This window comes from Dendrobates tinctorius, unplaced genomic scaffold (assembly GCF_039654945.1).
Source record: "Dendrobates tinctorius isolate UK_male_01 unplaced genomic scaffold, ASM3965494v1 ptg000060l, whole genome shotgun sequence".
In the NCBI taxonomy this organism is placed as follows: domain Eukaryota; kingdom Metazoa; phylum Chordata; class Amphibia; order Anura; family Dendrobatidae; genus Dendrobates; species Dendrobates tinctorius.
Window position 1 is genome coordinate 12,792,578 of NW_027361728.1, and position 15,645 is coordinate 12,808,222.

At 41.3% G+C, this 15,645-nt stretch overlaps 1 protein-coding gene across 2 annotated transcripts in view; it reads right to left on the reverse strand.

Moving 5' to 3' along the window:
* The window catches only part of XXYLT1 (xyloside xylosyltransferase 1), a 310,439-nt gene that overhangs the window by 131,560 nt on the left and 163,234 nt on the right, over positions 1 to 15,645 (reverse strand). For both annotated transcript variants that reach the window (XM_073578694.1, XM_073578695.1), the window contains exon 3: positions 13,819 to 13,951. In XM_073578694.1, coding sequence (XP_073434795.1) covers positions 13,819 to 13,951 — 133 coding nt within the window. The remainder of the gene's footprint in view (positions 1 to 13,818; positions 13,952 to 15,645) is intronic.

Sequence of the window (15,645 nt, forward strand, 5' to 3'; positions counted from 1 at the left end):
AGACCTAGTATCACTATTATTTCTACTTCTGACATTAAGAGGTCATTGACAGTGAGGATGCCATGAGTCTCTCTACCTGTCCATATGGTGTAAAAATTGTTAAATGTCATTTGTGTTGTTTTTACAAAACAAGTGGGATGCGTTTACAACACAAACTTACAGGGGTTATAAACTTCCCACGGGTTATGCAGCTTGGATGAGATGTAAAATCTTGTCAACGTTAGTGCCACATTATGCTGCAAATTATTCCCCAGAAAAATCCACAGCATATCTGCCCTTTGTGAATTTGACTTTTGTTGTAGTACTGTCACAGGTGAATGGTTCGTGGAAGCTTGGCAGTTAATAATAAAGCTTCTACAGACAAGTTTAGTGCAATCCACTTCATTTAACAGTTCCCAGGGGTTGCTGGCCTTCATCTTTTAATCCCTGTACAGGGATCTGGACTTACACAGGGACCCTTGGGCAGAGTACACAGAGTCAGCAGCTGACTGGTGGAGCAAGCTGGCGGCAAGGAGGATTGTCATGCGGGGTTGATACCAAGAGTTATGGACAAAATCAGAAGTCAAGCAGGTGGCATATATAAACAGAGGTCTGAAAACTGAATAAACAAAGTAGCATAACAGGAGCTATGGATCAGAGTGACCAAATCAATCTGAATTAAATAATTGAAAGCCATAAACTGTCTGCTGGGGTTTATATAGAAAAGAGCCATACCCAATGCTTCTAGCAGAGAGTTAATTATATTAGCAGATCACTACAGCAAAACACAGATGGACAAGAACGGGACAACTAGCCTCACCAATCTGAAAGCCAAACAGCCAGGCGCTGATGGCGTTCAGCAATAATCGTATTAATGCGGTGCCGCCTAGCAACCAGGGCGGGGATTACAGCTTTCTGATAAGAAACATATGTGACAAGTACGCTGTCAGTTATTGTTATAAGGGGATGACGTGCTTTTATGGGGGAACATGTTGGCTAGCTCATGTTTAGCAAACATGTGACCCACAAAACTTAACTGGTTCATTTATAAGAGACTACATTTTGCGTTTTATGTTCCATAATCAGGAAACCTTCATTTTGAAAGAGGGAAAATCGCGCAAATGTAGTTGGGTAAACAAAGCTCATACATATTCAGCTAGTTGACAATCTGTGATTTAGGAGTAGCTTCTGAGAAAAAGGCACTCTACTTTTAATGTGCTACCAAAAATACAAAAAAAGCTTTTCTTTTTACCATGCAGCAATTTCCTATATCTATTCTCAACAATTGTACGGTCTAAAAAATTAATTCTTGTTTCAAATTATTAAGAATACAAAAATGATAATCTCAGAATCCAGAAAAAAGGTAAATGCAGTACCAAGTGTAATAAATTTCTAAGTAGATGAAAGACAAATTGGATGCACAAAGCACTTACAATTAACATAATGTACAATGCTTCTCACCCACATTGTTTTATATACGCCAACTAACAGATTAACGCCACATCACACTGCTTAGTTTTCTTGCAAAAAAAAAAAAGCTATTCATTCCTCCAGAACAAGTTCATGGGCAACTTGATTTTGCGGATTAATTCTAATGGACCAAAGAAAAATACATAGTGAAAACATGTTCTTGCAGACTATTAGCTATAATTAATCCTACAAGGAATGAAGAAAATCACATTAGTTTGCAGATGCTGGTTCTGTAAGGTTGTAAGTAGGGCAACCCTGCTGATCAGTAAAACTAGGTAGGATAAGGAGGATTAAGGGATGTACATCTTTACGCTGATGCTGTGAATGAAGAAACCAGAAACTCAAAGTAGCTCAAGATGTGTGAAAATACTATAACCATATTAAATAAAGTGTTCTTTATCTAAGGAAGTATAAAAGAGAAAAAAAGAAGAAAGATTATACATGTACCTCATCAGTACTGTATCACCTGGATATATTTATGCTCACATGCACTTGGGTTGGGGCCTCTGCATAGCAACTGCTCGTTAGATTTGTGTGTGTTAAGGTTGCTTTCACACACAGTGGTCACACTGCAGCTGAAAACCACAACCACCGTGTACCGTTGTGGTATCTCCACTATTTGCCTAGACAATCACCTAATTCCGGTAAGTCACTACCCTCTTTTGTCTTGTATTAGTTGCAGTCTTTGGCGCCAAATTCATCAAAATGGAGCAAGAGATTCATGAATTTGGCGCAAAGTCGAAAATGGTCTTTCTACATGTCTTGAGCTGGTTTTGAGTTCCAAAAAGTGGGATGTTGCAAAAAATGTGCCAACCAGGAACACCATAAGGCCAATCAAAATGGCCCCACAAATTCAGAAGCTTAGTTTGGGTTTCTATCAATGGGAAGAACATCTGTAATACAGCAACTGAAAGTCTGAAAAAAAAATCAAACGCAGCAGATCTTCTTTCAAATGAAGCCTACCATTGTTGGGCAGCAGAATCAAGATGGAGGGACCTAGAGGTAATATACAACCCCTGGCAAAAATTATGGAATCACCGGCCTTGGAGGATGTTCATTCAGTTGTTTAGTTTTGTGCCATGTCTGTGATCTGCTTTTTTTCCCACAAAATTAAAGTCAATTTAAATGGCAATTTTCTGGCTTTAAGAAACACTAAAAGAAATCAAGAACAATGCAGATTCGCGATTCATCACTGAATAGGACTTTCATCCAGTTATCCACAGTCCACGACTGCTTTTCCTTAGCCCATTGTAACCTTGTTTTTTTCTGTTTAGGTGTTAATGATGGCTTTCGTTTAGCTTTTCTGTATGTAAATCCCATTTCCTTTTGGAGGTTTCTTACAGTTTGGTCACAGACGTTGACTCTAGTTTCCTCCCATTCGTTCCTCATTTGTTTTGTTGTGCATTTTCTGTTTTGGAGACATATTGCTTTAAGTTTCCGGTCTCGACGCTTTGATGTCTTTCCTTGGTCTACCAGTATGTTTGCCTTTAACAACCTTCCCATGTTGTTTGTATTTGGTCCAGATTTTAGACACAGCTAACTGTGAACAACCAACATCTTTTGCAACATTACGTAATGATTTACCCTCTTTTAAGAGTTTGATAATCCTCTCCTGTGTTTCAATTGACATCTCTCGTGTTGGAGCCATGATTCATGTCAGCCACTTGGTGCAACAGCTCTCCAAGGTGTGCTCACTGCTTTTTAGATGCAGACTAACGAGCAGATCTAATTTGATGCAGGTGTTAAGTTTTGGGAATGAAAATTTACAGGGTGATTCCATTATTTTTTTCCTCAGAACTGAGTGATTCCATAATTTTTTCCCTTTGCTTGGTTTAAAAAAGTAACCATTACTTACTACTACATTTTTTGTTCTTGATTTCTTTTAGTGTTTCTTAAAGCAAGAAAGTTGCCATTTGAATTGACTTTAGTTTTGTGCCATGTCTGTGATCTGCTTTTTTTTTTTTTACAAAATTAAAACAACTGAATGAACATCCTCCAAGGCCGGTGATTCCATAATTTTTGCCAGGGATTGTAGATAGGCCTGACTGGTCATCAGCATGTGCCACATTGTCCTATGCAAGACTGAAAGCAAGAGACCAGGACTGCATTTCTGCTGAGAAATGAGGAGAAATAATTTCTATTAAATGCAAGTAGAGATTTTACAAACAGAAGAATTGATACAGAGAGTGGAGAATTGTGTAAAATTCAAAATATAACATTTATTTGCAAAAACTGAAATGTTACAAAATGATGCATTAGTTACGGCTCTGGAGTATGCTGCATTAGAAATTGCTTACTACATATTGGACAATAAAAGTTTAAACAGAGTCATGAAAAAAGTGATAAAATATTGGGTTACACGTCTCAATCAGCTGTTGGGTCGGCTTTGCTCCCTTCTCCTATGGACTATGCCCTTTACTGTGCTCCATGTCATTCTTTACCAGCTGCCCGGCGTCTCAGTGAAATCATCTCCCTATACCTTTTAGCTTCTTTGTGTTTGGACTCTGAAAACATCCCGTTTCCTCAGCTATTATCTCCTCAAACCTCTGAATTCAACCACTAGCACCTACAAGCTTTTTAACCCATCTGCTGTATGCATTATGAACTTATATTTATAGACTATTCATATTATGATGAATTAAGATTTGCCAAGTCCCATGATGTTTACAACGCACACCTACTGACCATCAGAGACCTGCTTGTTAACCCACCGTCTGCTACCTGCTGATTTATCGTTTGCTGTACTGCTTCTTAGAGACTGTTCATGGACCGTAACATTCAGCACTACAGTGATCTCCTGTGGTTCCTACAACTTGCATCCATCACCTGGTTCAAACATTCTGCTGACCTTGCACCAGCCAGCTTTCCTGTGATCGTCACTCCTGGCTTCTTGGCTCCCAGTGCTGTCCTGCTCCACTTGCTTGCCATCCAGCATTGCTTATTATCCAGATCCCCAGTGCTGTGCTATCGCCATTGGTCTGTGTGCTCACCCTGACCTGCAGCTTAGTGTGAGCCAAATACATTGGTGAACCCATATTTGTGTATAGGTCTTTTAGATGACCAGATACTATTAATTGACAGTAATTGCACTAAAATAAAAATACCACAGGAGGCATTCATGGTTTAAAGCGGGGTTATACTTAGGACATGTACATAGGCTTTCAGCAGACAGGACCACAGTCAGAAATTACATATTGAAAAATAAAATACCAAAACTTTAACCAAGTAGCTCTTTAATTTAAGTGATGCCTCTTTTTGTAAGGAGTGTTATCAGCTCAGCAGCAGGCTCAGCACAATGATCACATCATGCCATGGAATGCAGACACTTGTTACAGTGTTTTGACTGGATATACTATTGTTTTCTGGGAACCAAATAGATTTTAATCTCCCCAACAGCTTCAGTCACATTCACCATTAGATTAACTGTTTCAATGCACGTCTCCATCAAACGTGAACTCCCACTAAAAACATTCCATCTTTATTTTCAGCTTATATAAACAGACAATCCTTAAAGGGGTTGTCCACTACTAGGACAAACCCTTCTTAAACTAAATGTTATGACCCAATAAAATAATGAAGCCTATACTTACATTCCGTACCGGCGCCGTTCCCGCAATATCTGCACTTGCTCTCTTCGGGTCTGTGATGCGATTGTGTGACAGGTGATGAACTGAACATGAAGTCCAGACTGCAGCTCATCCCCAGCTTCCTTTTCATGTTCAATTTGTATGTAGACGGAGACAGTGATGCCACCGCTGATTGGGCCCTGGTGTCGCGGTGTCAACACCGCATCACAGCCCCAAGGAGTGCTGACACCGCCGAAACTGCGCCAGCATGGGAGGCGAGTATAGGCTTTACATTTGGTTTAAGAAAGGGTTGTCCAGGTGACTTTTAGGCTATGTTCACACATTGCATTTTTTTTTCCAAGCAAAACATGCTCTCTTGGCAGTAAAAGAAGCTTCTTACAAAAATCAAGTTTTGCTGCGTTTTTATTGTCTCTTGCGAATGCTGAGAAAGTTTAGTGCCACCTCTCCAAAAACAAAAAACAACATGATACAACTTCCTTAGGTTTTTGCACCAAAAATGCAGCAAAACCTGACACCTGCACTTTTTGCTGCATTTTTGCACTTACTCATGGCTTACCATGGGTGAAAAAACACTACAAAAAGGTTTCAAAAACATTGTAAGTAGTGACATGTTGCTGTTTAAAAAAAACCACAGCAGTTTTCCAATTTTGTCAGGGAAAAAGAAAAAAAAACTTGTGTGCATAAGATTTCTGAAATCTCATAGCTTTTGCTGGTACTGTAAAACGCAGCTTAAAATGTGCATAAAAAAGCAGCAAAAACACAACGTGTGAATATAGCCTAAGAGAAAAAAATAAGAATGCGAATAAGAATGTACAGTAGGATTGTTGTGGAAGGAGCTGAAGGCCTGATTCACGGTAATGGGACTGGCTGCACTGCCCTGCTTAGCCAGGTACACTGGTAGCTGCTGTGCATGAAAAACGTAGAAGGGGATGAAACTAAATTAGTGTTGCTGCTCCTCATTCTCAGGCATGTCTGTGGTCCCAGTGGTTGGTCCCCCCATCGATCATAAAGAGTTGGCATATTCACACAACTCTTATACTGTTGGGAAGCCATAAAGAATAAAAATAAACACTAACCTTTGTGTCTTTTGTACTCAAAATATCTGCAGGATATGGGATACAGGCAGTGTCAAGCTTCGATGCCACGAGCCCACCAGTGAAATTGATTTTGGGGCCCATTGCTCAGCTATATGCAATATTACCTGAACCTTGTTCACAAATTTGCCTATGTTTCTATAAAATATTAAACTGGGTAGTTTGTTAAGTGAATGATAGGATGATGCCTTTGTCTAAACATGTTACCGTATTTTTTGGACTATAAGACGCACCCCAAATTTTCAGAAGGAAAAAAGGGAAAAAAAAATAATGTGTCAAATGGGGGTCTGTCTTACAGTCTGAATTCAGCTTACCAGGGAAAGGATCGGCACAGGTTGAGGAGTGGTCACAGGGGTCGTTCGGTGGTCCAAGCTGATGCAGTGGCCTCCGGGAAATCCCTTCCCAGGCAGATGCGGTGGTGGTGCTCTGTGTTGCAGCGGTGCTCTGTGGAGTGACTGTGCTTTGTGCTGGGGCGGCTGGGCTCTGTGCTGGGGCAGCGCCGCTCTGTGCTAGGGCAGGGGCAGCGCCAATCTGTGCTTCTTGGCGGACCTCCGCCGGCATTTTGACAAAGCCCCGCAGCTCAATTGCTGTGATGCAGTGGCTCTGGGAATATGGCCGCCGAGGTGGCGCATGCTCATATTCAGATCTCGGCAACGAGATCTCGGGACGAGATCTGAATCTGAGCATGCGCTGCCTCCGGTGGCCATATTCCCGGAGGCCACCGCATCAACGGAGCTGCGAGGCTTTCACGAAATGCTGGTGGAGGCCCGCCGCACTACAGAGCCCCGCCACTGCAGCACCACAGAGCACCACCGCAATACAGCCTTACCAGCCTGGGAATGGAGGCTGAGTCGGAACCGCCGCCACCGGGACCACCGCCAACACCAGATTTGTAAGTATATTCCAACCATAAGACGTACCTCCATTTCCCAAAAAAAGTGGAAAAAGTGCATCTTATGGTCCAAAAAATACGGTATATTAAGTGTGCTGTGGCAAGCACTGCTCATGTGGGGGTTTGGTGGGCCCACCCAGGAATTCACCTTTCTCTGTTGGCCAGTTCGAGCCTGAGTGTAGGTACATTTACTTTATGTAAGAGTTGTCACTTTGTCCAGAGGAGAGCGCCAAAAACTTTGATTCAAACCAAGGAGCCATTCGGAATTGTATTTTTATTTTAACTCGCCAAGAAAAAGGTAAAATTATAATTATTTTCTTCAACCTATTTCTTCCTGCATTTGTATGGTTCATAAAACTGAAAATTGAGAATTGATTTAGTGCGATTGCTTGTGGCTTTTGTCACAGTTGCAATGTTCCTTTCTGTTTTCTGAAGCTTTGGAAGATTACATCGGCACCTTCCATAACACTTAGAAACTGCCTGAGAAAAATGGTGTTCGTAAACACGCGCACTTTACAACGCATTTCTCAACGATGGTATATTTTGCCTTCAGAACATCAGTTATTTGCTCGTAATCTCCGATATGATAGCTGGATATAACTTGTGTAAAAAGAGGCACATTATGTAAATAATTTAGAAAACTAAGCATAATTCAAAGCCATAAAGTAACACCGATGACAGAAAGGTTTCTCATGACACTTGGAATTATGGGGATGATTGGGCTTTATTCATTTTACTGCTAAAGTACAATACGCTAGTGTTGAACATAAAAGCCACTTATTTCTGATAAAACACTGTATGTTACCTTTTATTGCAATTTTCCCTTCATTTCTATAACGCAGGAATTTATCTAATGGTTTTTATACATCGGGTATAAATTATGTTCCTTCGCACTATAATAGCAAAATACCAGAACGGATATGCTTTCTATGGAACATAAATTAGTAGAATAGCTCTTTCTATCTCAGAGAAAAACAAAGGGATCCAAAGCTCTCCTCCTTGTTGGCTTTACCAAGGAAATACACTTTCTGCCAGATACATCACGACCAGCGTTGTTCACTGACGGTCTTTATAAGGAGGCGTGCTGGAGACAGAAGCTCCTGATTCACGAAGAGGCCTGAACCATGCCCCTGTTCCATCACGGCTCCGCCAACATTGTCAGAGCTTGCGAAAATGGTATGAGAACGCAAAAAAAGTGGGAGAATTTTCATTCAGCCACCAGTTATGAGATTTCACAAAGCTTTTTACACCAGAATACTGGTGTAAAAGCTTTGATGAATCGGGCCTGGGGTTCCTATATATCCAGGCAAACCCCATTCCTAAGAGATTGTGCTTCTGGCATAACCATGCACTACGTCTTTTACTAAATGTTACAAGGTCACTGCAAAGCAAAATTGTAAGAGTGGGTTTATAGGGTTGTATGCTTGAGAGTGGAATATACAGCAGTCTCCTGAAATTGCTCACATCAATAAAAATTGGAGTTTCATTAGTGCAGAAATACTGTAATACTAGTAAATGTCCTGCGAGTCTAATAATAAAATACAGTAATTTGCAGCCTGTCAATGGAACACAGGCCAATATTTTTGGCAGGCAGTATTATGGCGCAGCATGCACTGAAAAAGCTAAAAAAAAAAAAAAAAAAAAAAATAGGCAACATGGAAGCTACAGGAATCCTTTCCCACTGACCTGCAACCTGGTCAGAAATATTCTTTATGAGCAGAAATGAGAGAGAAACGATACCGCAGTATCTGATGGTAATATGCTGTGAATACAATCACCTGACTAGCAAGCATAAGTTTTCTAAATTGAGAAACTTCACAAAAAATAGGATTAAACTGGATTATTTAGGATGGAACTTGTTATATTTTGTCTCATATTGCAAATAAAACGGAAAAATATACAGCAAATCATTTATACAGGCATCTATAAACAACTTATCCACAAGGGGGACCAAGTGTTGGACCTATTCCAATCTAATATTGACGGCCTAAGTTCAGGTCATCAATAGTGTGATTATGGAAAATCCCTTCAATGATCCAGCAGAGCACTCAAACTACTTTGCCTCATTTTAAGAGAACTGTGCAGCTGATCATAGCCACACAGTTCTAGCTCTCCTTAGCTGCCACTATCAGAAGCTGAACATTTCGCTTCCTGCCATTGATAAGGATAAACAGGGAATAATGAAATTATATCTTTAGTAAATTGAACTTGAGGATCTAAAGTGACTAGTAAACTAGCCAAACAGCTGGCATTTTTATATGGCCAATTTCTGAACAACCTGTTGTTCCAAGGTTGGTCTCTGAAGGTTGTTAATTTGGATGATTGTGCCAAAAATGGCAATTCCTCGCCATGATCTTTGGATAGTCTGGGCTTCCAGGATATAGATCTGTTATTCAGCACAAACTATTTTTCAACTACAGCAACTAACGAAAAACCTAACATGGCAGATCAATTTTTGACAGATACTTGCATTTATTTGACATCTGTAGTTTAAACTAGTTTTTTTACACATTCATAGCCTCTATACTCTTTTCTCCTACAGTATACTCTCACACATACATCCCTAGCGTTCTTGTCACTACAGAAATCATAGCCTGAGCAGCCTGGGAGAATTTTTTTTCTTGATAATCCGAGCCAAATCATTTTCTTCTTAATCAGAATAATCATTTTCAATAGCTTTGACACAGGAAAAAAACAGCCACTTCACTGAAGAGTAAGCGTTCTGTTTTGAAGCAGATGGAGAGACAATGCTCATCCCATTTGTACGTGAAGCTTAGGACATTCTGCTCTGGTGTCACTGTCGCCTCCAATGAGTGATCTGCTTAAATAAAGACCTGATAAACCAATATACAACACTGACACGAAAGGATTTAGCTTATTATATCAAGCATTATCCATGTACAGAACCAGCTGTGTGTGCCTGATATGACACAGACAAATAAACATAATATTATACATGCGTGTGCTTCAATGTATTCATAGATCATGATAAGGTTAACTCTGTCCACAAGAGCTGGGAAGGGGAGAGAAGGTGATCCTTCAATTGGCAGCAACACAAATCTTTGCTGCCATAGCGCAGAATTGAAGTCAATGGGTTTTATGGTTGGGGTCTGGAACTCAATTCATAACTCTTGGCAATAGTTCAAACTGTTTATTGAGTACGTTACTTATCACGTTGCGGAGAGGACTCCAGAGTTCTTTGAATGACGGGCTAGGTCCCCCATACAAGCCAAATGTCAACCACTGAATAACAAGCCCTGAAACGTCTGTCGGAGAAATGGAGGTATGTTCTATGGAGGAGTTTGGGGACATACAATATTCTTTGCAGTACTCTAATTGGAGTTTCCATTAAGGAAAATTGATGCCTACCCTTAAATATAACAAAGAAAAGGTTGCCATTGCTCTAGAAACATTACATAGCCAATATCACTTTGCCATTGTTTTGATATTACTAGTTTTGAGAGAATGGAGAGTAAAATAAAGAAATGACCCCCTTAGAAGACCCCCAACAATTTAAATTGCAAAGCACTAGGTTTGCAATTGGTCTCGGTAGGGATTTAATAACGTGATACATTTGGGACAAATAAAAGGTTTCTTGATGAGGCAGAAAAATTTTCCCTGAAGGGTCTCAAGTGGTTAATTAGTGTAACCTGGGCAGAGATGATTTACCTGTAGAAGACATGTGGCTTTCCACCATAGGTATGATCTAGGTCACAGTGAATGGTGACTACCCCATAATTATAAGGAATGTTAGTAGACAGCTTTAAAATTCAAAATGGAAAGAAAGGGACTATTGCCTATAGGAGTCCACTAAAGGTATAAGGGACTATAATTACCAACACAAGCAAAGTCCAGGGAAGAGCTGTCTAAAAATCATTATTTAATAAAATTAAGGAGAAAGAGTGAAACCACCTTTGATTTTATGGAGTAACATTGTCTAAGGGTATGTGCACATGGTGCGGATTCTGCTGCGGATCCGCAGTGTTTCTGCAGCTGCGGGTCCGCAGCAGATTTAGGTGCGTTGTACAGTACCATTGTTTTCAATGGTAAACTGGAAAACACTGTGCACATGCTGCAGATTTTTCCGCGCGGTTTTGCTGCGGTTTACAATGTCAATTCTTTTGTGCAGAAACGCTGCGGTTTCACACCTCATCCATTATGAGGTGTGAAACCGCAGGCAAAACCGCAGATAAACCGCAGGACTTTAGTCCTGCAGATTTATCTGCGGATTTTACTAGAAAATCTGCAGAGGCAAAAAACTCCGTGTGCTCATACCCTAAAAGAGCTTGTCCAGGTTTGGGATTCAAGTCTGCAGTCACTCTTTAATACAGAGGTGGGGACCCTCGGCCTGCAGGCAAATGTCCTTTTTTCTGGCCCCCAGGCAGATTCCTGAGAAACGCAATGCTTGGGCCAGTGGTCGGCCCTTTAGCTGTTACTTGCACCAAACAGTACGCAGCATTCATTTAAGTGTGGTGCATGTAATAATGGATTACGTCCTCACGCTGGCCAGCGTCATTGTGAGGACTCACTTTATGGGCGGAGTCAGCTCACATTTGCGCTCCTGTCCCATCAACAAAGACTGCAACGACAGGCCAGCAACTCCTGTGCTGTATATGCCCCATGTGTCCTGTACTGTATATGCCCCGTCCTCTGTGACGTATATGCCCCAGCGTGACACATATGTCCCAGCTTCTCGTCACATACATGCTCCAGAGTCTTCTGGGATGTATGTTACAGCGCTAGAGTCTTTTGTGAGGTATGTACGTCAGCGTCTCGAGAGGTATAAGCGCCAGCTCCAGCGTCTCTTGTGAGGTATATGCGCCAGCTCCAGCGTCTCTTGTGAGGTATATGCGCCAACTCTAGCGCCTCTTGTGAGGTATATGCACCAGCTCTAGCGCCTCTTGTAAGGTATATGCGCCAGCTCTAGCGCCTCTTGTAAGGTATATGCGCAAGCGTCTCCTGTGAGGCATATGATCCAGGGTCTCCTGTGTGGTATGTAATCCAGCATCTTCTGTGATGTATATGTCACAGCTCTTGTGAATCTTGTGAAGCATATGCGCCAGTGTCTCCTGTGAAGCATATGATCCAGCGTCTCTTGTGAGGCATATGATCCAGCATCTTCTGTGATGTATATGTCACAGCTCTGGTGAATCTTGTAAGGTATATGGCCAAGCTCTAGTGTCTCTTTATGCTCCAGCCCCAGCATTCCCTAAGTAATGTATGTGCTGCAGCCCCAGCATTTCCTATGTGATGTATGGACAGCAGTTTCTGTGTCTCACATGTGATACATACAGCAGTCTTGGTGTCTCTTATTTTATGTACAAGGCAGACCTCACACTGCTTGCGTCCAAAAAATGTAACATGAGCAGTGATGAATTTTCCACTGTGAAACGTTCTGCAGTATAATATACATCTGTGTTCTGAACATCTTAGTGCTGAGAATTCTTTTTAAAATTAATCGCAAAGAGTCTACTGCGCTCCAGACAGAAGCAAATCAGGAACAACAGTTGCAAGTAGCAACGTCACTACCACCTAACATCACACATCGCACCAAAGAAAAGCAGCTCTAGCCATCACATTAGCAGTGAGTTCATTAAATGACTTATCAAATATAGCAGGGTAAATTTCAAATTGATGATTTTGTATGGCCCCCCAAATGACGGTATCAATATCCAAATGGCCCCCGACAGAAAAAAGGTCCCCACCCTGCTCTAACATAAGAAGGGATAATTTTCTATTTCTTTTACTACAAGTATCAAAAATAATGTAATAAAATATTGATAAATCTATCTTGGGTATTTAAGAAATAAATGTCGCAATTTGAGCAAAAAGTTTGTCGTAAAACATGCCCCACTGTTACCATTATTTGAATTTACCCATCGCATGTAACACTTTTATTGCCATAAATACTTAAGGGAACTTTATAGGAGAAGATGGTTTACATTAATCCATTCCCATCAAAGGCAGTGTAGCCTTTAAGCAGAACATTTTTTTTCTTCTGTATTTATTATTGTGTTCCTGGAGCCATAACGCTTATATTCTTTCATTGACGTAGCTGGATGTAACAGGTTGTATTATAAAGCAGACCCGGACTCCAATGTAAGCCCCCCCCCCCCCATGCTTTGCACAGCAGGGTGCTTGCTGATGGGCTGAAAGAGGTTGCAATCTTCCTCTGTCAAACTTTTAACCAGTCATTGTCACTATTGAATGGTTACAAGGCTTGGATTACAGCCAACTCCAGTTCCAAAAGCACATGCAGCAAAAGCTTAGTTGTGTATTACAGCAGACTTTTAGGGTCCCGTTTCACTTAGCGATGCACCAGCGATCCCGACAACGATGCGACCTGGTCAAGATCGCTAGTGCGTCGCTAAATGATCGCTAGTAAGCTGCCAAACAGGCAGATCTCTTCAGCGACGCAGCAAGGATCAAGCGATCAAACACAGTGATGCGTGCTGGCCAGCGGGACGCCGACGACGAAAACATGGCCCAGGACATTCCTGCACGATCAGCGATATCCAGCAGGGGGGGCCAGTCGCTGCTGCGTGTCACACATAGCGAGATCGCTGTTGCATCACAAAATCGTTGACGCATTAGCGATCTCCACGTCACTGTACGTCTCGATATGGTCACTAACAAGTCATCAGGACATCCTATAGTGTCAACAGTAGCATAGGAAGAAAATAAAATTCCTAAGATACAAAAGTGAAAATAAAAGGGAAACCCAACAATAAAACACTAATAAACCCTTTCCCAATACCAACATAATTCCCAGGCATAAAAGGATTAAAGCCAGTACCTGTACACAGGCTGCATTTCATGTGCGATTCCAATCACAGAGTTCTGTAAAAAGTTATCAAACTCTTCAAACAGGTCCCTGATGTTGGTCTGGAACTTCAAATCCAAGTCTAACTGAATGATGCGAGCTATATCTATAAATAAGGAGAAGACAAGTTAGGTGTTAATACAAAAACTGCACAGATGGCCCCAAACATCATACATACACACATATATATATATATATATATATATATATATATATATATATATATATGGAAAAAAAATAGGCAACACTCAAATTAAACGTGAAAACAGTGGATACTTTACTGATCCTCAGGTGGCAACGTTTCAACAGTGACCTGTCTTTGTCAAGCTTGACAAAGACGGGTCACCGTTGAAACGTTGCCACCTGAGGATCAGTAAAGTATCCACTGTTTTCACATTTAATTTGAGTGCTGCCTATTTTTTTTCCTTTCGTTAATTTGGCTGTTTGGACACTGCTCAATAGGTTTTGCACCTACTATATTATTTTGGTAGTGCTGCCCTTTTTTCTTGATTTATATATAAATTTTATTTCTATAGCGCCGACATATTCCGCAGCACTTTACACTTCAGGGGGACTTGTACAGACAATAGACATTACAGCATAACAATAATCACATAGATCATAACAGATACCAAGAGGAATGAGGGCCCTGCTCGCAAGCTTACAATCTATGAGAAAAAAAGGGAGACACGAAAGGTGGGTGGTAACAGTTGCCCTGATTGTATGGACCAGTCATAATGTTAAGTGTGTAACAGTACAGACGTAGAGGGCTAATGGATGCATAAAGCATGTGGGAAAATAATGTGGGGAACATGGTTAAGGTAAAAATTTTTGGCTGTGCCACATAGGGATAGATTAGGTTAATGTGTTGAGGCGGTAGGCCAGTCTGAATAAATACGTTTTCAGGGCACGCTTAAAATTGTGGGGATTGGGGACTAATCGTATTGACCTGGGAAGTGCATTCCAAAGAATTGGCGCAGCACATGTATAGTCTAGGAAACGGGAGTGGGAGGTTCTGATTGAGGATGCTAACCTCAGGTCATCAGCAGAACGGAGGGCGCGGGTAGGATGGTATACTGAAACAAGGGAGGAGATGTAGGGTGGTGCTGAGCCATGTAGAGCTTTGTGGGTGAGGGTAATTAGTTTGTACTGGATTCTGGAGTGGATGGGTAGCCAGTGTAATGACTGGCACAAGGTAGAGGCATCGGTGTAACGATTGGCGAGGAACATGATCCTGGCAGCAACATTCAAGACAGATTGGAGGAGGGAGAGTTTGGTACGAGGGAGACCGATTAGAAGGGAGTTACAATAGTCGAGACGAGAATGAATAAGAGAAACAGTAAGAGTTTTTGCGGAGTCAAAAGTAAGAAAAGGTTGAATTCTAGAAATGTTTTTGAGGTGGAGATAACAAGAGCAAGCCAGTGATCGTATGTGGGGGACAAAGGAAAGCTCGGAGTCAAGTATGACCCCAAGACAGCGGGCATGTTGCTAGGGAGTAATAGTGGAACCACACACAGAAATGGCAATGTCGGGTACAGGTACATTAGTAGCGGGAGGAAACACAAGGAGTTCAATCTTTGACAGGTTCAGTTTAAGATATAGTGAGGACATGATGTTAGACAGCGTTTAGACAATCGCCGGTGTTTTCTAGAAAGGCTGGCGTGATGTCAGGAAAAGAAGCATATAATTGGGTGTCATCAGCATAGAGATAGGACTGGAAACCAAATCTACTGATTGTTTGACCAATTGGGGCAGTATACAAAGAGAAGAGGAGGGAGCCTAGGACTGATCCTTGAGGAC